Genomic DNA, 19,996 nt, shown 5'->3' with positions numbered 1-19,996 from the left:
GTAGGGAGATTAAAAGAAAGTATACTCGGGGGGAAACGCCTTGGTGTACAGGAAACTGCCTGCAATACAGAAATATGACACTGATACCAGTTTGCTATTCCTAGAAGAATAACTGTAAATGATATACTCCTCTCCCTCCATATTTTGTGCATCATTAACTGTATATTTTATATTCAGTCAGGGAATAATCATTCAGTTAATAATTTGGTTTAATTTTATTGAAAAGTACATTGCAAAATTAAAGCTTCAAATCGTGTCATTGTGAAACAGGAACAATATTTCAACACAGGACATGTGGACATGTGGACATGTGTGTCATTATCCAATGATTCTTGCCTCTAATCAACATGTAAAGTCAACAGACACACTGGCTCAACGCTGTACAGGAATAACACTGAAACATATTCTTTAAGCCCCTCTGCATCTGTCTGCATCAGTTCATCATTACGTTTCTTATCCATGTCCATAATGCAGCCACGTTATGTGGGTTTGATCATCATGGAAACTCGTTTGAGTGAGTAGGCCCCTCCGTGGAACTCTGCCCAGTAGACCCCATCCTGGTAGCGACTGCGATAGTGTCCGCCCCGGTACCACACACCATTCAGATTGGAGTGCGCGCACATGTGGTACCACCAGCCTCCTTTTTGGTAATGAGCGCAGTTACCTGGGGGCACAACAGAGGAAGAGGCTTATAAACAGACAAAAGTCAAAGCACCAACAGAGAGCTGACAACTGGAGATGGAGAGCAGACCTGTATAGCTGTCCTTGTCTCGATCCAGAGTGGTGAAGGCCTTATTGTTATGCCATGAGAGGGAGTCCCCTGCGTTGCCGTGGTATTGTCCTAACCGCAGTCGGTACCAATCGCTCTCTGGTTCCAGGTGGAAGCTGTCATACTCAGCAAAAACCTGCCGGCCTTGCCAGTCCTCCAGAGCCACACGTAGCTTATATTGGGCCTGTTTAGTCAGCCAGTAGAGGTGTTCCAGGCCGAGCCAGTACTCTCCGTCTAGGTTCCCAAAGCCTTGCTGTAATACACCAACACACCGCTTTATTCAAGCGGAAACCTCCGGGTCTGAAAAGTGAAGCCAGAGCAGAAGTGCCTCGACTTCATTCTCTATACAAACGTGTTAAGTCTTCTGTAATACATCATGATGTTCATTTTGTTAATTTTGCTGCCATTTACAGTAAAATAGATGGAAAAAGAAGCGCATGGTTTAGGGCGTGGCTACCTTGTGATTGACAGGTTGAACTTGAACCTTTTCACAGTGTGTAGTTCAGAAAAGTCCATCGTTACACTTTGATCGCCTCATGTCTTGTTCAGGGTACTCAGCTCGACTTGTGACTTTGGGTTCCAAAAAAACAACATGGCGACCGACAGAATCCCAAACTTGAGGCTTCAAAACCATAGTCCACAAACCAATAGGTGAATCTGAGGTATTAATCCTGTGTCGTTCTTCTTCCACTGACTCTAGTGCAGCAGCTCAAAGCTTTCATTTATAGTGCAAATTATTTTAACATCTACTGGATGGATTGGAACAAAAATGGCTGCAGGCATCTCAACAACAATTGGATGGATTCCCAAGACGTTTGGTCCACACATTCATGTCCCCCCCCCCCCCCCCTTGCTAAACTAAAGGCATTCCCCTGAGCCTCTGCTCTACTTAGTGGTTGTTGCTAATTATCAAACGTCAGCATGCTAACACACTTAACTAAGAATCACCTTGTACTGCTCCCAATTCCTGAAGAAGTTCACCGACCCATCCTGTCTCCTCTGGATGACCGTCCACCCTCCCTGAGCTCGACTCTGCTCACACCAGGCCTGCAGGAGGCGGTTGGCACTCTGTGGACGGAGCAGGTAGATCCCGCTGGTGGTCTCACCTGATTCCATCACATGCTGGCAGTCCCGCCACGGCCCTGACATGGGAGAAAAGTATAAGTGAGGGTGTTGGAGCCGTAATGTATGTAACTTTTTTTAAATTCTTTATAATGGACATAATGGATCTTGTCAACCTGTCATTGTTCCTTTTCAAAGTAGACCTGTGAAATGGAGTGATTGGCTTCTGAGGATTACAGATGGTTTGGGAATTGTGTTTGGTTTAGCGTCAGGAAGATTGCAGATACATGGCAACTCCAGCCTCCTGCCATCTTTTTAGAGCCGAGGAATTCCCCCCCCCCCCCAATGTTCAGGGTCTCATGTCCCAGAGATAAGATGGAGAAAATGTATACATGGAGAAAAGTCTCCCACGCAAATGGCTAATCCCCGACAAGCATTTGTAGTCCATACTCGTTCACACACACGACAGGATTTGGCATTGCATTGCCTTTCATCAGACCTTTCAGCAAGAATGGAGTCACACACACACACACACACACACACACACACACACACACACACACACACACACATGGTGGAGTCACTTTGGTTCTGTTGGCTTATTAGAAGTCCTCTACTTTGTCATTTTAAACATTCCAGTTGTGCAAGTATACAGTAGCCGTGTCATTTAAAGCGCCAACGAGTGCTCTGGTTCATGAGTGTGTCTTCATTATAAAGTCCTCTCTCTACTGATAAGAGCTGCTGGCTGTTTTTGACATTGTTTAGGCATTCCCAGAGAGATAGGCCTCCTACCAGCAGGTCACTGACTCCTTCAGCGTCTTCTTATCTGAACAGCTAAATAACTCTAACAGAAGATTGATACGTATGTCTAAGACATTTACATTGATGTACCTGGTGTCTTTGTGACGGGGAAACTGCTGAATGGAGAGTCTGTTGGAGTGTTGGCTGTCATGGTGGGGAGGGAGAGGACCGTTTTTTCCTGCTGTGATGGAAGAGCACTTTGGTCCCTTTGAACATCATTGGTCATCTCGTTGGCTTCAGAGCTGTGATTACGAGGCACATTAGACTGGCTTTTTGGTGGTTCGGTCGTCACCTGTCCAGACCAACACAAAAACAACGCTCCATTTTTAGTTATAGTGTAAAAATCCAGTATAAATGTGCAAAAAAACAGTTTGTTCCCTACCAGAGGGGCCTGTGTGGGGTCCCTGCGCTGGCACTGCTTCTCCAGACGAGCAATAAACAGGTTCTGGGAGCTCATCATGGAGGTGAGGGCGCCGTATTTCTTCTCCAGCTCCCTGTAGTTACCGGACACCTGCAGCGCCTTATTTGTTGCACCACCCAGAGCAGACATAAGGATGAGTTTGATAACTACTAGGATGACACGTAACATTGGTGTGACAAGGACCGCAGTTCTCTGCTCACCTGTGTTGTAGCATTTAGCAGGAGGTTCTCCACTCTTTGCTGCTCCAAAGCCTGGTCTTTCTTGTGTATGACTTCATGTAGCAGCTGGGCATAGAGCTGCGAAATGCGTGAATTCATGCTGCTACTCTCTTTGCGCAGGGCTCTTACCTCCATGGCGAGGGATCCCTCCTGCTCCAGTTGGCCCCGGAGCTTCTCCAGCTGCTCCTGCTGCCGCCTGAGCTCCCCCCGCAGCGCTGCCACCTCCGACTGGTTGGTAGAAGCAGACTGCGTGTTCAAACACAGCGCACCTGTCAGTTTTTGCTGTGGAACAATGAAAGTGTAGGAGCAACGGCCTCCTTTTGTGTCTGAAGATGGCGATGAGCGTTTCTGAGTGCTCTCGCCTTGAGCCCCCTCCTTCCGTCCTCCGGCTCCTGGTATGTCCACACATAGTGTTAAGAAAAGAGTCAGACCTATTGTCAGTGTCTTCTCCATGAATGTGTTGAACTTCTGAACACACCCTGGTAAGCAGAGGAGAAGACATGATTAGAATTGACACAGCAATAACAACACATACACTTTGTATTTAAGAAAACAGTGTGCTGTTCACCAGATGTTTCCTTACAAAGCGAGAGTGCACACATTTCCCCCTGGCTGGAATTTATTAGCAGGTCAACAGTGAAGGGACAACAGTCAACATCAACCAGCCAGAGTCAACACACCTCCATCTCACGGTCAACAGAAGAGTGAGCTCCACATCCAGCCACTACAACCACGGTCAACACCATAAACACAAATAGGTCAATATGGACATCAGACAAAAGAATCTCCCGTATAACTTTCTCACTGGCACCAAACGTATATTTTGGTAACTTTTCTTTGGTATGATTTAACAAGCTAATGGGTTAGTTGACCAAGTGCAACTTTGGATGCCAATGCATAACCAGTACATTCAAGTGGATTACATTGACTTACCGTAGCAGTTAAAAAGGTTTCAGGACGTCTTTGTTCTGCTCCAGCTCCCAGGACGAACAGATGTAAAATAGAGGCTAACACATTTTCAAAAAATCACATGTTCAAGGGTCAGGAAGAGGCACATAAACAGGGGTCCTCTGTGAAGGTAGACGTGAAGGGTGACAGATGAATCTAAAGAAAAGAACAAGAATGACACCCAAGTTTTGTCAGCAGCTAGACTATCTCTTCCTCTCTGGATGTCCTGTCTCTGGATCTCTGGAGAGGGAGACAACTAATTACAAACTATCCAAATGACACCGCCTCCCAGTACCTGCTGTTTAGCTGGAAGTCTCCTCCCTCAGCCATCAACCTGCTATGCTGCCACAGTCGATCCCATAAGGAGCTGAACTAGTGTGGTATTTAAATGCAGGGGTTTAAACCAGGGCTGCATCAAATGATTCTTCATTAATGCTTTTGTTAATTGATGTGCCTGTAAAATGTCAGAAAATAATGAAAAATGCCCAGAGCCCAAGAAGAAGTCTTCAAATGTCTTGTTGTGTCCGACATTCAAAAAGGATCTTCATAAATGACAAAGAAAAGTATAAAATTCTTACATTTGAGAAGCTAAAAACAGTAAATGCAATTATCAAAATAGTTGCAAATAATGTTCTGTTTTTTAACTAATTGACTAATGAATCAATTAGTTCAGCTCTAGTTTGTGCTCTTACCTCATCACTGAAACATCTTTGGTTTAATTCATGATCTTCGTATTCTGGCGTATTCTTGGTTCTTGCTATTGTGAGTTATTCCAATCTGGGGCGGACACTTAAATAGAGCGCTTGCTATCCTGAAACAAAGACACGTTGCAAACAAAAGTACATCAGCTTTAGATCCCGAGGGTTCATATTCTGCTGTGTCTTCTTGCCAACACATGTAAAAGGCTTTATCCCTTATCTGACGAAAGTTTGCCGTAGGCAGTGGTGGAAGAAGTACTTTTTTCTAAACTTTAAGTAAAAGTGGAAATACTACTAGTGGAAAATATAATATAATATAAATATTTTCTACTGGCTTTTAGTACTTTAATCCAGAACAATACATCATATTTTATAAACTGATATGTTTCAGATGTGTGAACTAAATTTGTAAAGTGACTGTTGCTCTCAAATAAAAGTAAGGAAGTAAAAAGTAGAATATTTGCCTCCAAATTGTAGTGAAGTAGAAGTACAAAGTATCATCAAATGTAAATACTCAAGTAAATGTACTTCGGAATTGTGCTTGCACCTTCCACCACTAGGCATAGATAGTTCAAATTCAAATTTCTTAATCAAAATGAAAAGTAAAGTATGACAAGTTGAGCATCAGACAAGTCTGCACACGTTTGCAGGGGTAGCCAACGCGGTGCCCGCGGGCGCTTGGTCGCCCGCAGGGACCACGTGAGTCGCCCGCAGAGCATTAGTCACCATGGAGCTCCGTCTAAAATGTGTATTTAATTGTTTCGCTGTTTAAAAAAAAAATCAATAACACTTGAATTATTCTTTATTTTAAAATGACAATATTGAATATAGAATTTAAAAAACAAAAATGTTTTATGTATATATGAACTCTGACCCTGTAGGGATGCAAGCTAAATCACCAATTCCCTTTTCGCTGAGACAAGCTAGCGGGAGCAGCTACGGTGGGGCGCGAGGTGCGTTTTTTACGCTAAACATGGCAGAAAAGCGAAATATAACGAACTATTTTCACAATGATTGGGAAGAAGAATCATTTTTTACAACAGTGAAAGGAAAGTGTGTACGTCTCATTTGCGGCACATTGTGGAGACACTTCGGTACATGTCACAAAGCTACCATGCTAACTACCATGCTAACTACCATGCTAACTAACTAACTCCCACCTGCAGCACTGCGGGCAGAACAAGCCGGGAGTTAAAGCAGCTTTGGGCAGCAGCATCTCTTCTCACGAGGCCGGTGAACAAGTCACACAAAGCATCGGAAGCTTCATTTATTTAATTCATTTATTCAGCACATTTTTAATAAAGAACAAGAAAGCCTTTTCGGACGGAGAGGTCTTGAAAGGTGCAATGATGTTATTGAAAACAGTGTTCAAAGACGAGAAGAAAGGTTCTGATGTGACCTCCTCTCTCTGATGTTACAAAGTTCGTGTTTGTGCAAACAGGATATGATCTGATGATGTGACAGTTAATGATTTCCTGTTTTTTTTTTTTACAGAAGTGATAAAATAAAATAGAACTGGTGTGATTTTGAACAAAATGCTACAAATGTGCTGATTCATACAAAACTGTCAATAAAGATAATTTCAAAAATGTCAGAGATGTGATAACTCTGACTTTCAAATGTTGAAATAGATTGAGAACGTAAATAAATAGTGTTGCATGTTTAAATATATCTGTTTCCTACCATGGTAAATCATTGTTAATAATTATTGTGACGAATAATTAACATTAATATGTGATCAGACAGTCTCTTCACATATATGAATAGTTATTATTATTATTATTATTATTATTAATGATGAAGTAGCTCTCAGTATCAAAAAGGTTGGTGACCCCTGGGTTAAGGTGCATACGGTTTTGGGTGGGGACACATCATGTAATCAGAGAGCAAAAAAAATAACTTCAGCATCCGCTACTGTTGAAATTATATCATCTTCGCCGTTTGCATGTGAAGCTGGTGCTACGCCAGGTTCTGTGGCCAGCAGTGTTATCAGTAAACACTTTGCTATCTTTGATATTGCAGCAGTATTGTAAGCTGTAATATTTGCAGCACTGACAGAACTACCTGTCAAAGATCCTTCAATGATGGGGTGGAAGTGTGAAACCTGAAATTATATTGTTTGTGGTTTCACAGCAGCTGGCAGTGTTGCCTCGCTGCCATCTTTTAGAACTAATTACATCTTGCGATTTCAATTCCTCCTGTTATAAAACATATGTTTCAGTTTTGTGTTACAGTTCTCTCCCTGCTCTCTGTTGCCACTCTTGACTAAAGTTTTTACAGACAACTCTCTTTTCCTCTCATTAACTAGACCTCGTAAATACAATTTTTAAAAATGTAATAATTAAAACTGCCACATTTCATATAGATAAATGTTTATCTTGTAGAATAATGGTTTTGTATTGTCCTGCTGTTTTAGAATGTAGGATTTAAAATAAAGATATGATTTTTCAGCTATGTTGACTGCTAAAAGTAATATTGGTCCTGTTATATGTGTAATAATAATATAGTAATAAATGTGCAAAGAATATACATATATAAATGACCGAATAAATAAATACACTATATTAGGTTTTTGTGTATGTATTCTTTCCTTCTCTACTTATTTATTTTTGTATTCATCTGCTTATTTTTATTTTATTGATGTATTATACTGTAAAATATCTTTTAATAATAATATGTGTGTTTTCAATAGGCCTGTTTAGGTTAGTTCAAAGCCGGGAAACAGATTGCTCCTTAGCAATTAGTTTACACCCTGCAATGTACTCTATGTAGTTACCAACATCGGTTGCGAAGTGCGACCGGATTCAGCATTGCAGAAATATTTTCTCAATTTTGATGTTACAACATTCACTGACTCTTAATGTTCTTTGGAGACATCAGGAAGTACTACCTTTGCCTTCCTCAACGCTAGTTGGAGATAAAGCATGAAGGTGTGCCGGAGTCCCTCTAGTGATCACAATGATGAACTGCAACCTTGTAACACTTCTGTAAATAAAATGTTCAAAATAAAGTACAAACAATCATGACTAAACAGAAAGGATCATCAAATGATAATATCCTATGCATTGTTCTGTGGTGCTTAAAATCTACAGCTTCACATGTTTTAAATACAGCTATCAAAACATATTACAGTAGGTTTACTCCAAAAAAGGACAAAAGCATAGATAATTATCATTTTCAACTGTCTTTTTGTTTTCATTATACTATTTAAAAAAATTAAAAATATATATTCTGTGTCGTACATAACAGTATACACTGTGGCACACTGTACTTCATCAGAATAATAACTTTATTAATCCCCGGGTGGGAATTTCATTTCATTATCAGACTATATGATTATTTTCAAGCCTATGAAGCACATTTGAAAGTTTCATATCAATGTAATTTAATGTGTGTAAATTGTCTGGGTTATATTAATTTATTTGTAAACTCGTTGATTACGCTGAGTGACCCGGATCACTTTTGCTAGGAACTATTTGGAGAGACAAGTGTGCACCACGGACATTTCAGTGTGTGACACACATGGACAGAACCATGTGCAAGGCGTCGCGTTTAACTTCGGAGTTGAAATTGTTGTAGATTATATTGTACGGTCGCAATGAACGTACTTTTTCTTGTTAGCATAATTATATTGTAGCAACAACTAATGTTATTAATGTTGACTAAATTCACCTGCTCTTAATCTCGTTGAATAATGGGGAAATCAAAGGTAAGTAACGGCCTGTTGTAGCAAGTTAGCCTTATTGAAGATTGTTAGCGTGGCTTTTATTCAAGAGGTTATCTAATCATTCAACATGTACACGACATTAAATGAGACAGCTATAGTACTATAGCACTTGGTGGTGAATGTATGGTAACTTTAGCTGTTGATCCTGTATGTTAGCTTGTATTTCTAGCTAAATTAGTTTTGCGCTGTAATCGTAATTCTTAGAAAAATTACGCAGTAATCTGTTTTATGTAATTCAAAATAAATGCCATGATAATTAATTAATGGATATTGTGCTTTCAGACCAAGAACCAGAAGAAATCCCGAGCAACTGCTAACCATGTGGCCGAGGAGATTTACGGAGCCATTCCCCACTCCTTCGTGTTTCATCGGGGACAGATTGGGAAAAACGTGGGTCAGCTCATCGAGGACGTGCGGAGAGTCATGGAGCCATACACTGCAGAGTCTCTGAAGGTCTGTCAAACTATAAAACTGTAAAACTAAAACCATTAGCAGCTGTATTTAGCTCAGATGTGACTGGACACACTGCTGGATGAGGCCATGTGCTGTGTGAACTCCTTTGGTTTGCTTTAAATGGCATCACACGTGTACATTTAAGTGTGGGTTTTCTTTGAACTTAGTCAATTTGAGTTTTTCCTGGGCCATTTTAACATATATCTTTTCATATCCACTATACCTGACCGATTTGTGCTTCTTCTTTTCATGTACCAGGTTAGGAAAAAGAACGTGCTAAAAGATTTTGTGGCCATCGCAGGACCACTGGGAGTGACGCACTTCATGATCTTTAGCAAAACTCCCACCTGTATCAACATGGTAAGATCACATCTCTTCATAAGCAAACTGCTCTTGAGTACTGGATGACCTTCCAGTTTTGCCTTGATAAGTCCGTACCCACTGTCCAACCATTTCTTGCTCTTTCAGAGACTTGCTCGACTTCCGAAAGGTCCCATGCTTCACTTCAGGGTGCTCAAGGTAAATATATGAGCTCATGATTAAAACACGAGTACAGTAGATTGATGGGCTCAAATGATGACTCTTTAAAAATTGATTGTTTGTGATGTTTTCAAAGTAAACGCACTGATGTGCCCAAACTGCCAGTCATTTTTTAACTCTTACATTTTTTTCCTAAGCTTATAAGAGCTCCTTTGAACTTTGTTTTTTCAGTATTCTCTTGTCAAAGATGTGGTTTCATCTCTGAAGAAGCACAGGATGCACGAGCAGCAGTTCACACATCATCCGCTCTTAATCCTCAATAACTTTGGATCTGATGGCATGCATGTCAAACTCATGTCCACCATGTTTCAGAACATGTTTCCGTCCATCAATGTGCACAAGGTATGTTTCTTCTTGCAAAAACATCGCTTTGTTGTGGTTGACTCAAGATTTAAAGCCCTGTTGGTATGATGATCGTATAGTCTTCTGAGATTTCCTTTGAAGATGCATTAAAAGTAAACGCTTTCTGATTGCTAAATCTTTGAGTCATTCAGCATTGGAAATGTTTGGCCCTGACTTTTTGCAACAAAAAAAAACAAGAGTATTGTTGTTTTCCAGGTGAGCCTCAACAATATCAAGAGGTGTGTGCTGCTGAATTACAACCCAGAGACCCAGGAAATAGAGTTTCGTCATTAGTAAGTACTCTTTTGTTTTCTCAGTTGGCAAAGAGCTTGACCGCTGCATACCTGTACGTGGGTCTAGCTGCTCTTTGTTGACAGAACAGATGTTAGGCTCGGATGATGACAGATTGTGATTTGACTGTTCAGTGATGTATATTCAAAGTAAACGCACTGATGGGCCACCACACAGTAACCAGCTTTCTTTTATGTATTAATTGTCCCACTGACCCACATGATCATGTTTCCAACCTGCAGTAGCTTGAAGGTCGTCCCTGTGGGCATGAGCCGTGGAGTCAAGAAGCTGATGCAGGAGAGGTTCCCCAACATGAGCAAGTTTGAGGATATCAGTGAGCTGATGATGAAGTAAGATTTTTGTGAATTTACATTTTTATTCCTGAGGGCAAAGAGTGCTTAGCTTGATGGCGACCTGTAGCTGTTGTTCTAAAACAGATTGAAGTTGTACTTCTGCCCATTGAATTTAGTTTTGCTTTAATCTGTCTAACTCCTACAATTCTCAGGGGGGCAAACCTTTCAGAAAGTGAGGCAGAGCAAGACGGGGACCACAACATAACTGAACTACCACAGATCTACTCTGGCCGAGGCAACATGGCGTCCCAGCAAAGTGCTGTCCGTCTGACCGAGGTGAGTCTGCTGAAGAGAGTAAAGCTGCTAACATCAATATGCTGCTGCTGCTTGGATGTCGCCTAAATTGTTGCACTGGGTTGTCCTCAGATTGGTCCTCGCATGACTCTGCAGCTAGGCGAAGATAGAAGAAGGCATGGGAGATGGGAATGTCCTCTATCACACCATGAGTGAGTGCACTCCTGTTCATTTATCTTGCTGCTTGATGTATTCTGGTGTACATGATGACAAAATCATTATGAGTTCTATGATTTCTCTAAAAGTAAACGCTTACTGATGCACCTAAAGATTACAGAGTATTATGTAAACCTGGTATTAATTGTCTTCTAATTTGAAGTGGTTATGTACTTTGTTTGCAAGTCTCCAAGACGGAAGAGGAAATACAGGAGATCCTGAACAGGAAGGAGGCCCAGCTTAAAGAGAAGGCGCGTCGCCGGAAAAAGCAGGAGCACGATGTTGCTCAGAAGGCAGAGATGCGAGAAGACAACAAGTAATTAACATTTTTTTAGATGTATAAAATGTGTCCCTTCTGCCGTATCAACTAGTTTTAAGTGTTAAATGGATTTGTTTCCCGTCTAAGGAAAAAGAGCCTGGCAGGCATCAAGAGGAAACGCGCTGAAGAGGAGGCCGAAGTGGACAGTGAGGTGGAGGATCCTGGGAGGCAGGACGATCGGCCAGCTCCTGTTGAATCTGATGATGAGGTGGAGTACTACAGGCAGGCAGTAGGACAGGAGCCGGATGAAGGTGAATATAACTAGTCCTTTAAACCACTTGGCTTTTGAGTCTTGTTTTTAATTCATTTATTGACCAAGACTTTTTTCTGTGCAGACATGTTCCCCAGTAACAAGAAGTATGGCTCAGAGAGGACGCAAGCACCTGCCAAGAAGTGGAAAAAGTCACCCGGTAAACCGTTCAGAAAAGACAGAGATTCTACATCTCCCGGTAAACCGTTCAGAAAAGACAGAGGTTCTACATCTCCCGGTAAACCGTTCAGAAAAGACAGAGATTCTAAATCTCCCAGGAGAAACGGTCCAGGAGGATATCAAAGAGACGGGAAAGGATGGAAGAATGACGGGGAGAAACCATTTGGAAGGAAAATGAAGCCTGGAGGTAAGGCCTTCGGAGGAAAGGCCTTCGGAGCAAAGAAACCTGGCGATAGGGAGAAGAAATTTGGTGGGAAGAAGAACTTTGAGGGAAACAAAACATTTGGTGGAAACAAAGACAAATCATTCAAGTCTAAAGGTCCAAAAGGCACCGCCTTCAAGAAGAAGGGCGCAGGAGCAAAGCAAGGCTTTAAACAGAGGAAGGGAAAAGGCTGATTCTCTTCCTCTTCTTTCTGGACATTGAATGTTTTGTTATGACCACCAGGTGGCGCTGACTGATGGTTGTCACACTTGTTTATTGCTGAAAATCAGCAGGACAGAAGAGAGAAGTGCTATATTTTCCACACTATATGAATCGAAATTGTACTTGTTCAATAAAGTGTTAAGTGTTTTTCATTTCTGTAACTCGTCTATTTGTAATTTAACAGGAACACACACATTCCTGACGTTTTGTTTTTTCTAATTAAACTGAAGTTCATTGTAGAAACACGTTTGAGAATGTTAATGTGCTCAGTCGGCGTGATTAGCACTGCACAATTGATTTAGTTGGGACAATGGCATTTAATTTAACTTGCTGATGCTCCTGAGCTGTTCCACCATGTCTTCAAGGAAGGATTGATTGTAAGTAGCTCCAAGTATGATGTCGGATTATGTATTGGGTGACTGTATTGAAAAATGCAAATACTCCAGGTGTCGATCTTTTTGTAATTGCTCTGGTGTAGTTAGTTTCTACGGGGATCATTCATGCATTAAATGCCACGGGCATATTAAGCAGTTTGTGTTTTGTCTGCATGCAAAATGTCAGTTTGACCAAAATCAAAGTCTATAATCAAACCCCGAAATGTGATCTGACCTGTAACTTTATTTTGCACAAATTTTGAGTAAACGTTCTAGTATTTACAGAACAAATGCATGTACGGGTTAGTATTCAATCAGGATGTCAGACAGAAAGATCTGCTACGTTTTGGGGAAATGGCCAAAAGCCGGAAGCATAAAATGTGGTTGAGGAACAGATGAGATTAAAGTTAGAACATCTCAAACTGCATGAGATACAACCGTGACACTCGTGCAAATGTTTGTGGTTTTTGACTGTCGGTTTTTCTGCCAATACTTTTTTTGAGAGCTCAATTTTAACTTTCTCTTCTTCAAAGGAGACCTGACCAAGACGGGCTGCAGCACAAATAATGAAACTGTTACAAACACACACAAAGGGAGACTTGTAGTAAAACATTTGACTTCTAGTGTTTCAACCAATATTGTGACTTTTGACGGTTTTGCAAGTAGAACTCAGAAAGAAGTTAGCTACCTAAAAGTTACATTAAATATCCTAATAGTTGGAGATTGTTTCGTAAAGACGTCAAACTTAATTGTTACAATTGCCCCTCGTCTTTCCATGGTTTCTCTCTAGGAGTGCTGTTTCACAGGTTTGTATTACATAGTGAATTGATTTTCAAGAGTACGTTTGAATATCAGTGACTGAAAGAACGTAATAATAATAATATTAATAAGCTTCAGGCGAATCAAATCAAATGTATTGATATAGCCCAGTATCACAAATGACTCATTAGTCTCGGTGGGCTTTACTGTCCTCAGACCCTCGCAGCTCCAGAAGTCTTGATATGATGTGTAAAATATGAACCTGCTTGATAAAGAAGCACTTAATTACTTCTCTGACTAACATTAAAACTGCAGGCTATTTATGGCCAATTTGTTTTGCATATGCATGTCAGGAGTGTCATCATAGTTTTGCTTCAAATTGCGTAATGACTCAGACAGAGGGGGAGAGGAAGTGGCCTTAAGGTTTGTACTATCCCTCATGTCTCGCTCACATTTCTTGTCTAAGATCATAATGGTTTCAGGCTTTATCTCGCTTCTACACAGGAAATGATTTCTCAGGTTGTAACTCACTTCGCAGCACAGTGCACGCTAAAAACCGGCTTTCGGTAAGTGGAAGTTAACGTTTACATATCTGCTCTTCCTAGTATCACATCAAGTCTGTTTAAATGTAACATTTTCTAACTTTTAATACTGTAAACTGCATTGGTTGTTCTATGTGAATAGGTTTCCTAACTACAGAATGCAAATATGAAGTTAATATGACTTTTATTACAATGAGTTAACATACTTTAATTTACAGATATTGGATGGTACCAACTGTGTGAAAGAAGCTTGATAGCAAAATAACCGTCAGCTGAAATCAAGATGGAGCAAAACTTAATTAACTATGACAAGTTTCAAATAGCCCTGCTGCCCTCAATGTACGGGGTTGAGTTCGTGGTGGCCCTGACAGGAAACCTGTTTGCCCTGTGGCTGCTGGTGGTCCGAGAGAGAAGGAACTGGCACACTGGAGTTGTGCTGTCGTGTAACCTGGTGATCAGTGACCTGCTGTATGTCTTGACCTTGCCTTTGCTGATAGTCTACTACGCCCTGGAAAAACACTGGGTGTTTAGTAATGCTGTGTGTAAAATCGAGAGGTTTCTTTTCACCTGCAACCTGTATGTGAGCATCTTCTTCATCATGGCGATAAGTGTGAACCGATGCGTGGCCCTCGTGTGTCCCTTCTTCAGCCGATCCTATGTAGAGCCTTTCCACGCAAAAGCCATCAGCGTCATCATCTGGATCGTTGTAGGAGTCTTTTCCTTCCCTGCGTTGACATTTTCCTCAGTCTGCCATAATGCATACAATAACAATACACAGTGTGTGTCCTACTGTAACAAAGAGAAGATGGATGCAAGCCCTCACTTCAATTACACGATCTTCCTTTCTGTGTTTGGGTGTCTTGTTCCCTTCATTGTTACTGTCACTTCCTACTGTTTGGTGATATCGGTGGTGTGGAAAAATGTCAGTATAACCAAACTGGAGAAACGCAAAGTAGGCCTGTTGATCACAGCTGTGATTGTGCTGTATGCCATTTCCTTTGTGCCTTACCATGTCTTCCAGCTCTATCACTTCTATCAGAAAAGCCATAAGTTCAACCCTTCTGGTGGTTGGGTCTACAAAACGTATCAGCTGACCAAGGGACTGGCAACTCTGAACATGTGTCTCCATCCAATCCTTTACATGGCTTTGTTTGACAGTATAAGAGTAGTTTGTTGTGGGAAGAGCCCAGACGACGACAGCCTGGAGATGAGGAGGAAGTAGAGCTGATGTTTGACAGATTTTCTGTGTTTTATCAGTTTATATAATTTCATGCTGTAATAATATATCTTGACTTGGTATTGCTGAAAGTTATTGTTCTACTAACTTTGAAACACAACCATCTGTAATAAAGATTTATTTGTTGCTCTGACGTGCCTGTTTTTATTTAAAGAATTTGATTCATCCTTCTGATTAACTTTTTAACCAGTCCGCCTGATATCAGGATGGAAATATCCGCTGAGCAAGTTCTGATTATGATCTCAACTCCACCCCAACATTGTTGTCAGCAGTTGGCCTCATTGCAGAGGAATAGACAAACTGCTCACTCTTACATGATTGAACAGTGACATTTTTAATTTAAAAAAAGATACAGTTTTCATTATGAGTAAGTGGTTTTCCAGATTTTAAATGAAGCAATGTTGACTTATGATATCCTAATCAAAGATTGTGTGCGGACATGAGCAATTCTCATTTTTTTAAAGATTTAAATGAAAGATGAATGTTGAAAGTATTCAGCTATCCACAACAACAAAAACATAAATTACTGAAAGACAAGAAAATAAAACAACTGTGTGCAGCTAAAATAGTCTTTATCTCCCTGAAAAGTACATTTATTTTTTATTATTTTTACCCCCCCCCCCCCCCCCTGTCACTTTTCCTCTCTATCGTCCTTACAAACATCTTTACAATGTCGAACATTTTAATCTTTAATTTCACCTTGCCACCAGTACTATTTAGTTTGATATCAATGGTAAAAACAGAATAGACGACTCTTATTGTGAAACTTCAAGTTAAACAAACGTGGTACTTTTATTGCGAAGTGAAATTACCGGAAGTGTGTACATTGGCGACTCGACTCGGCTCGCGCTCCTCCGATCTTTACGGTCCCGAAGCTAAGCTAGCTAAAAGGATGCCGTCGATTGAATACGACGAGTGAGTTTTGTTGTAAACATTTAATACTTTCTGCTTATGATAGAGGTATTTTATCCTTCTAATATTGCTCATAAATCTTCCCCTTCCAGCTCCAAGCCCAGCTGGGCAGACCAAGTCGAGGAGGAAGTAGATGAAGGTAAAGAGCTAACGTTTGTTAGCGTAGTTAGCTAATGCTAGCACATCTCTTGTAGTCTGGTGTCCGGAGGAGGAGGCCGGCAAGGCGGCTTCCACTTACACGTGGTTGTCGGGCGTTATACTGGAGATACATATACTTACCTGTGTTTTGTTTGGATATCTAATGTGCAAACGGCTTGGTAATACGTGTGTCTCACTGACATAAAGTAACGATTTATTGATTAAATATGTGGCTAGTCGACATATGCTGTGGACAGTGGCGTAGGCAGTGTCATTCACTGGTGACGGTAAGATAGCTAAAAGTTAGCAAGCTAGCTACGTTACTTCCTTTAGTTGGACGTAAAAGTAATCGGTGGCTAACTATGAAATAAGTCAGAAATTGAATATGTCTTTACAAATGTACACATTTTCATTTGGGTGTTAAGTGAAGCCATGTATGAATTCAGAACTGGAGATGTGATCAAGAGATGTTGACAGCATAGGATAGTGATATGTATCAGACCAACACAACCAAAAGCCTCTAACAAGGGGGCAAGAAAAGGTATGTTCCGCTCTGACTTGTCTGCATTTTCATTTTCAGGCACACTACCACCTCCCAAGGAAACCCTCAAAGGAAATATAAAAACTATCACGGAATATAAAATAGATGATGATGGAAAGAAGTTCAAGGTAAGTTGAGCTTTACAAAAGTGTATGTTGAATCTGTCAAGATTGTTGACAGTGCTGCTTTGTATATGGCTGCATTTCATGGAGGCAGCTCTTTCACAGGCTTAGAAATGATCTTGCATATTTAGTGTATTATAACCTTTGCTTTAAGATCAACATTATGGTACAGGGGCCATTCATGTGTTCATCTTTCAAACGTGGACTGTAGTAGTAGTAGTAGTAGTAGTAGTAGTAGTCCTTTTTTTGGTCACTCGGCTTGTAAAACTGCAGAAGCAACACAGGTCATTCATTGGTATGTATATCATAGGTTCTCTGCTACTCTTGAACTTAATTGTCCTTGACAACTTTAATGCTAAGAAAGGTCGCGGCACCAACACTCACTAGATCTTTGACTAAACGTGTAAGCTTCATGGCAGATATGATAAATGTTCTGTACAGTGGGAACCGCTTATAGTGAACAGTTACAGAGACCAACTGCTTTTATATGAATAAAAAAAAAGCTATGGACAGAATCATTCCTATACAAATGCTGTTTAAATAATATGCTCATACTGTAGTAATCAAGTCGTCAGCAAACCATTAATTTTGGGGCTTTTCATATAGAAATAATTATGTTTTTACATTAGGCATTAATAGCCAGTTATTTGAACTCGTATAGTAACTATTTATATACATTAGGGTACTGTAATATAGTGCATTTGAATTATGCACAGTACAGTAAGTGTTGGGCATTTTGCATACGGGAAGTAAGATGTTGCTTCTGTGAAATATAAATGAGTTGTGCATTTTCTGCCTTTTTGTCCCCCAGATTGTGCGGACCTTCAAGATTGAGACGAGAAAAGCCTCAAAAGCTGTTGCCAGGAGAAAGGTTTGGTTTTAAACTGAATTTAGTTGCGTTCACTTTTGAAATGAACAAGATTTGGGGTACAGTCGGGTGTCATGTATTATATTGATCTCTCGTTTCAGAACTGGAAGAAATTTGGCAACTCTGAGTTTGATGCAGCAGGTCCTAATGTTGCCACCACCACAGTCAGTGATGATGTCTTCATGACTTTCATCTCCAGCAAAGAGGTGAGGATCCATTTTGACTTTGAGATGTTGTGCTGCTGCTCACTGATGTGTAACAGTCCACATAATACATGCAAATGCAATTTCCTCGGTTTAGCTTGTGACTGAGTACCTCATCTTAACTGTTGCAGGACTTGAACGCCCAAGACCAGGATGAGGATCCCATGAACAAACTGAAAGGACAGAAGATTGTGTCTTGCCGTATTTGCAAAGGCGACCATTGGACCACCCGCTGTCCATACAAGGACACTCTGGGCCCCATGCAGAAGGAGCTGGCTGAACAGCTTGGGCTTTCCACTGGAGACAAGGACAAGCCTGCCGGCTCTGGTACCACCCACACTCTATTCACATCATCAGATTTTGATTTGTTTTTCGTAAACCACTCTTAGACTTGTTGGATGGCCGTTTCTAAAGATAAGACTGACGTGGCCTGCTTTTCTTCTTTCAACAGCGGAGCCAGAGCCTGCACAGCCTGCGCAGAGTAAGACTGGGAAGTATGTGCCGCCTAGCCTGAGGGATGGAAGCACGCGAAGAGGGGAGTCCATGCAGCCCAACCGGAGAGGTGGATGTAAGTTAAACACCCCTTTCTATTCTATTTTTTATTACACTTCAGTCGTTCAGCAGCAAGAGCGTTGCCCAATATTAACAGTGTATTTTTGCACCCGACAGCTGATGACAATGCCACTATTCGTGTGACCAATCTGTCTGAGGACACCCGCGAGACAGATTTGCAGGAGCTCTTCAGACCCTTTGGCTCCATCTCGAGGATCTATCTGGCCAAGGACAAGAATACTGGACAGTCTAAGGTCAGTGCTCAAATGAACAATACAAAGACCTCCAGATTTAATGTTTATTTAAGGTATTTAAAAAAAATCAAAGGAAAGAAGGAATTATTAAATATGGTGTTTCAGTTTATAGATTGTAACATTTGTAATTCTTACACAAGTGTAGTAAGCTGTAGATAACTGACTGTAAATGTTTTTTCCATTAGACAATGACAATTCTGAACCTCTTTTATATTGAAAATACTACTTCAAAGAGCCTTTAATGTATATAGCTTTGTCAAATGTTATACTTATGTTTGTGCATAATTGTATGGCCTTAACATTGTACAATAATTAAATACAAATGGCCAGAAACTCAACAAGGTGACAGTTGTACCATCCATTAACACTTACCGTGTTGCCTGCAGGGATTTGCCTTCATCAGTTTCCACCGCCGGGAGGATGCAGCGAGAGCCATCGCAGGCGTTTCAGGATTTGGATATGATCATCTTATTCTCAATGTTGAATGGGCCAAGTAAGTAATTATCAGTTTTGTCAATTAAGTGTTAGTGTGTTTATTCTTGCTGACACCCTCATTTAATTCTCTGCAGACCTTCGAACAACTGAGGAATCCATCAGAAAATATTTGAGGACACCAGATTTTATTGTAGTAGTAAAACACGGCTGTTACCTAAATTAAAAAAAAAATCACAATCTCACTGTTATTGTATTCTTTTACATTTCTGGGCTGCTTTTATTCTGACTGAACCGCCACTTCTTAAAACTACCAACGGATCAAAAGCAGTGAAGGGCTCACTAAATTCTGATTACTCAAATGTGTACAAATGCTTCTTTGCCTGCATTGTGCATGTACTTACACCTCAGTACAACTACTTTATAAATCTGTATAATGGAGATTCAGAAACATGTTTTGCTCAGTGAAAATCTCACTGTAGAAAAGGTATGAGTTGCAACTGATAAGCAGCCTAATGAATATGTAGTCACGACGTTATGTAAAACTTTAGGTGTGAACACTTGGGTCTTCAAGTCGAGCTAGATGGTCAACAGGTCACAAGTGAAAGCTGGGAATATGAATAAATTGTTGCCATAAATCTCTAAACTCTAGAGTGAAGGGTCAAACCACATTAAGATAGTAAGACCTGGAGAAACAAATCCATGCAATGATTACAGACTAGTTGTAAAGATGCCATTTCATTGTAGAGGGACCATTTACAATGAAATGGCTATGGGACTAACGTCTCATGAAAACAACTGGAGTGTTATTTAGCC

General features: G+C 40.7%; 3 protein-coding genes across 3 annotated transcripts; 2 read left to right on the top strand and 1 right to left on the bottom strand.

Moving 5' to 3' along the window:
- Positions 1 to 342: 342 nt before the first annotated feature.
- On the bottom strand, positions 343 to 3,724 carry angptl6 (angiopoietin-like 6). Its single transcript, XM_029438218.1, has 6 exons — positions 3,254 to 3,724; positions 3,015 to 3,152; positions 2,723 to 2,924; positions 1,718 to 1,911; positions 752 to 1,022; positions 343 to 664 (listed from the first exon to the last, which is right to left on the bottom strand). Exons 1-6 carry the CDS (start codon positions 3,722 to 3,724, stop codon positions 480 to 482), a joined length of 1,461 nt encoding a protein of 486 aa, XP_029294078.1. The 3' UTR covers positions 343 to 479.
- Positions 3,725 to 8,378: 4,654 nt separating this feature from the next.
- LOC115011761 (suppressor of SWI4 1 homolog) lies at positions 8,379 to 15,291 on the top strand. The gene is given in 14 exon segments (XM_029436987.1): positions 8,379 to 8,626; positions 8,927 to 9,097; positions 9,356 to 9,457; positions 9,566 to 9,616; positions 9,809 to 9,979; positions 10,196 to 10,272; positions 10,513 to 10,620; positions 10,776 to 10,899; positions 10,990 to 11,016; positions 11,018 to 11,069; positions 11,260 to 11,389; positions 11,480 to 11,643; positions 11,728 to 12,216; positions 14,194 to 15,291. Coding segments are annotated over 14 exon segments (2,631 nt in total). The 5' UTR covers positions 8,379 to 8,611; the 3' UTR covers positions 15,144 to 15,291.
- Positions 15,292 to 15,963: 672 nt separating this feature from the next.
- eif3g (eukaryotic translation initiation factor 3, subunit G) lies at positions 15,964 to 19,425 on the top strand. The gene is made up of 10 exons (XM_029437909.1): positions 15,964 to 16,073; positions 16,163 to 16,209; positions 16,789 to 16,877; positions 17,683 to 17,742; positions 17,841 to 17,945; positions 18,074 to 18,269; positions 18,394 to 18,510; positions 18,612 to 18,748; positions 19,135 to 19,241; positions 19,318 to 19,425. Exons 1-10 carry the CDS (start codon positions 16,051 to 16,053, stop codon positions 19,331 to 19,333), a joined length of 897 nt encoding a protein of 298 aa, XP_029293769.1. The 5' UTR covers positions 15,964 to 16,050; the 3' UTR covers positions 19,334 to 19,425.
- Positions 19,426 to 19,996: the final 571 nt, after the last annotated feature.

Source organism: Cottoperca gobio, chromosome 8 (assembly GCF_900634415.1).
Source record: "Cottoperca gobio chromosome 8, fCotGob3.1, whole genome shotgun sequence".
Lineage (NCBI taxonomy): Eukaryota > Metazoa > Chordata > Actinopteri > Perciformes > Bovichtidae > Cottoperca > Cottoperca gobio.
The sequence above is the reverse complement of the archived record's forward strand: the minus strand, read 5'-3'. Positions and strand labels throughout refer to the sequence as shown.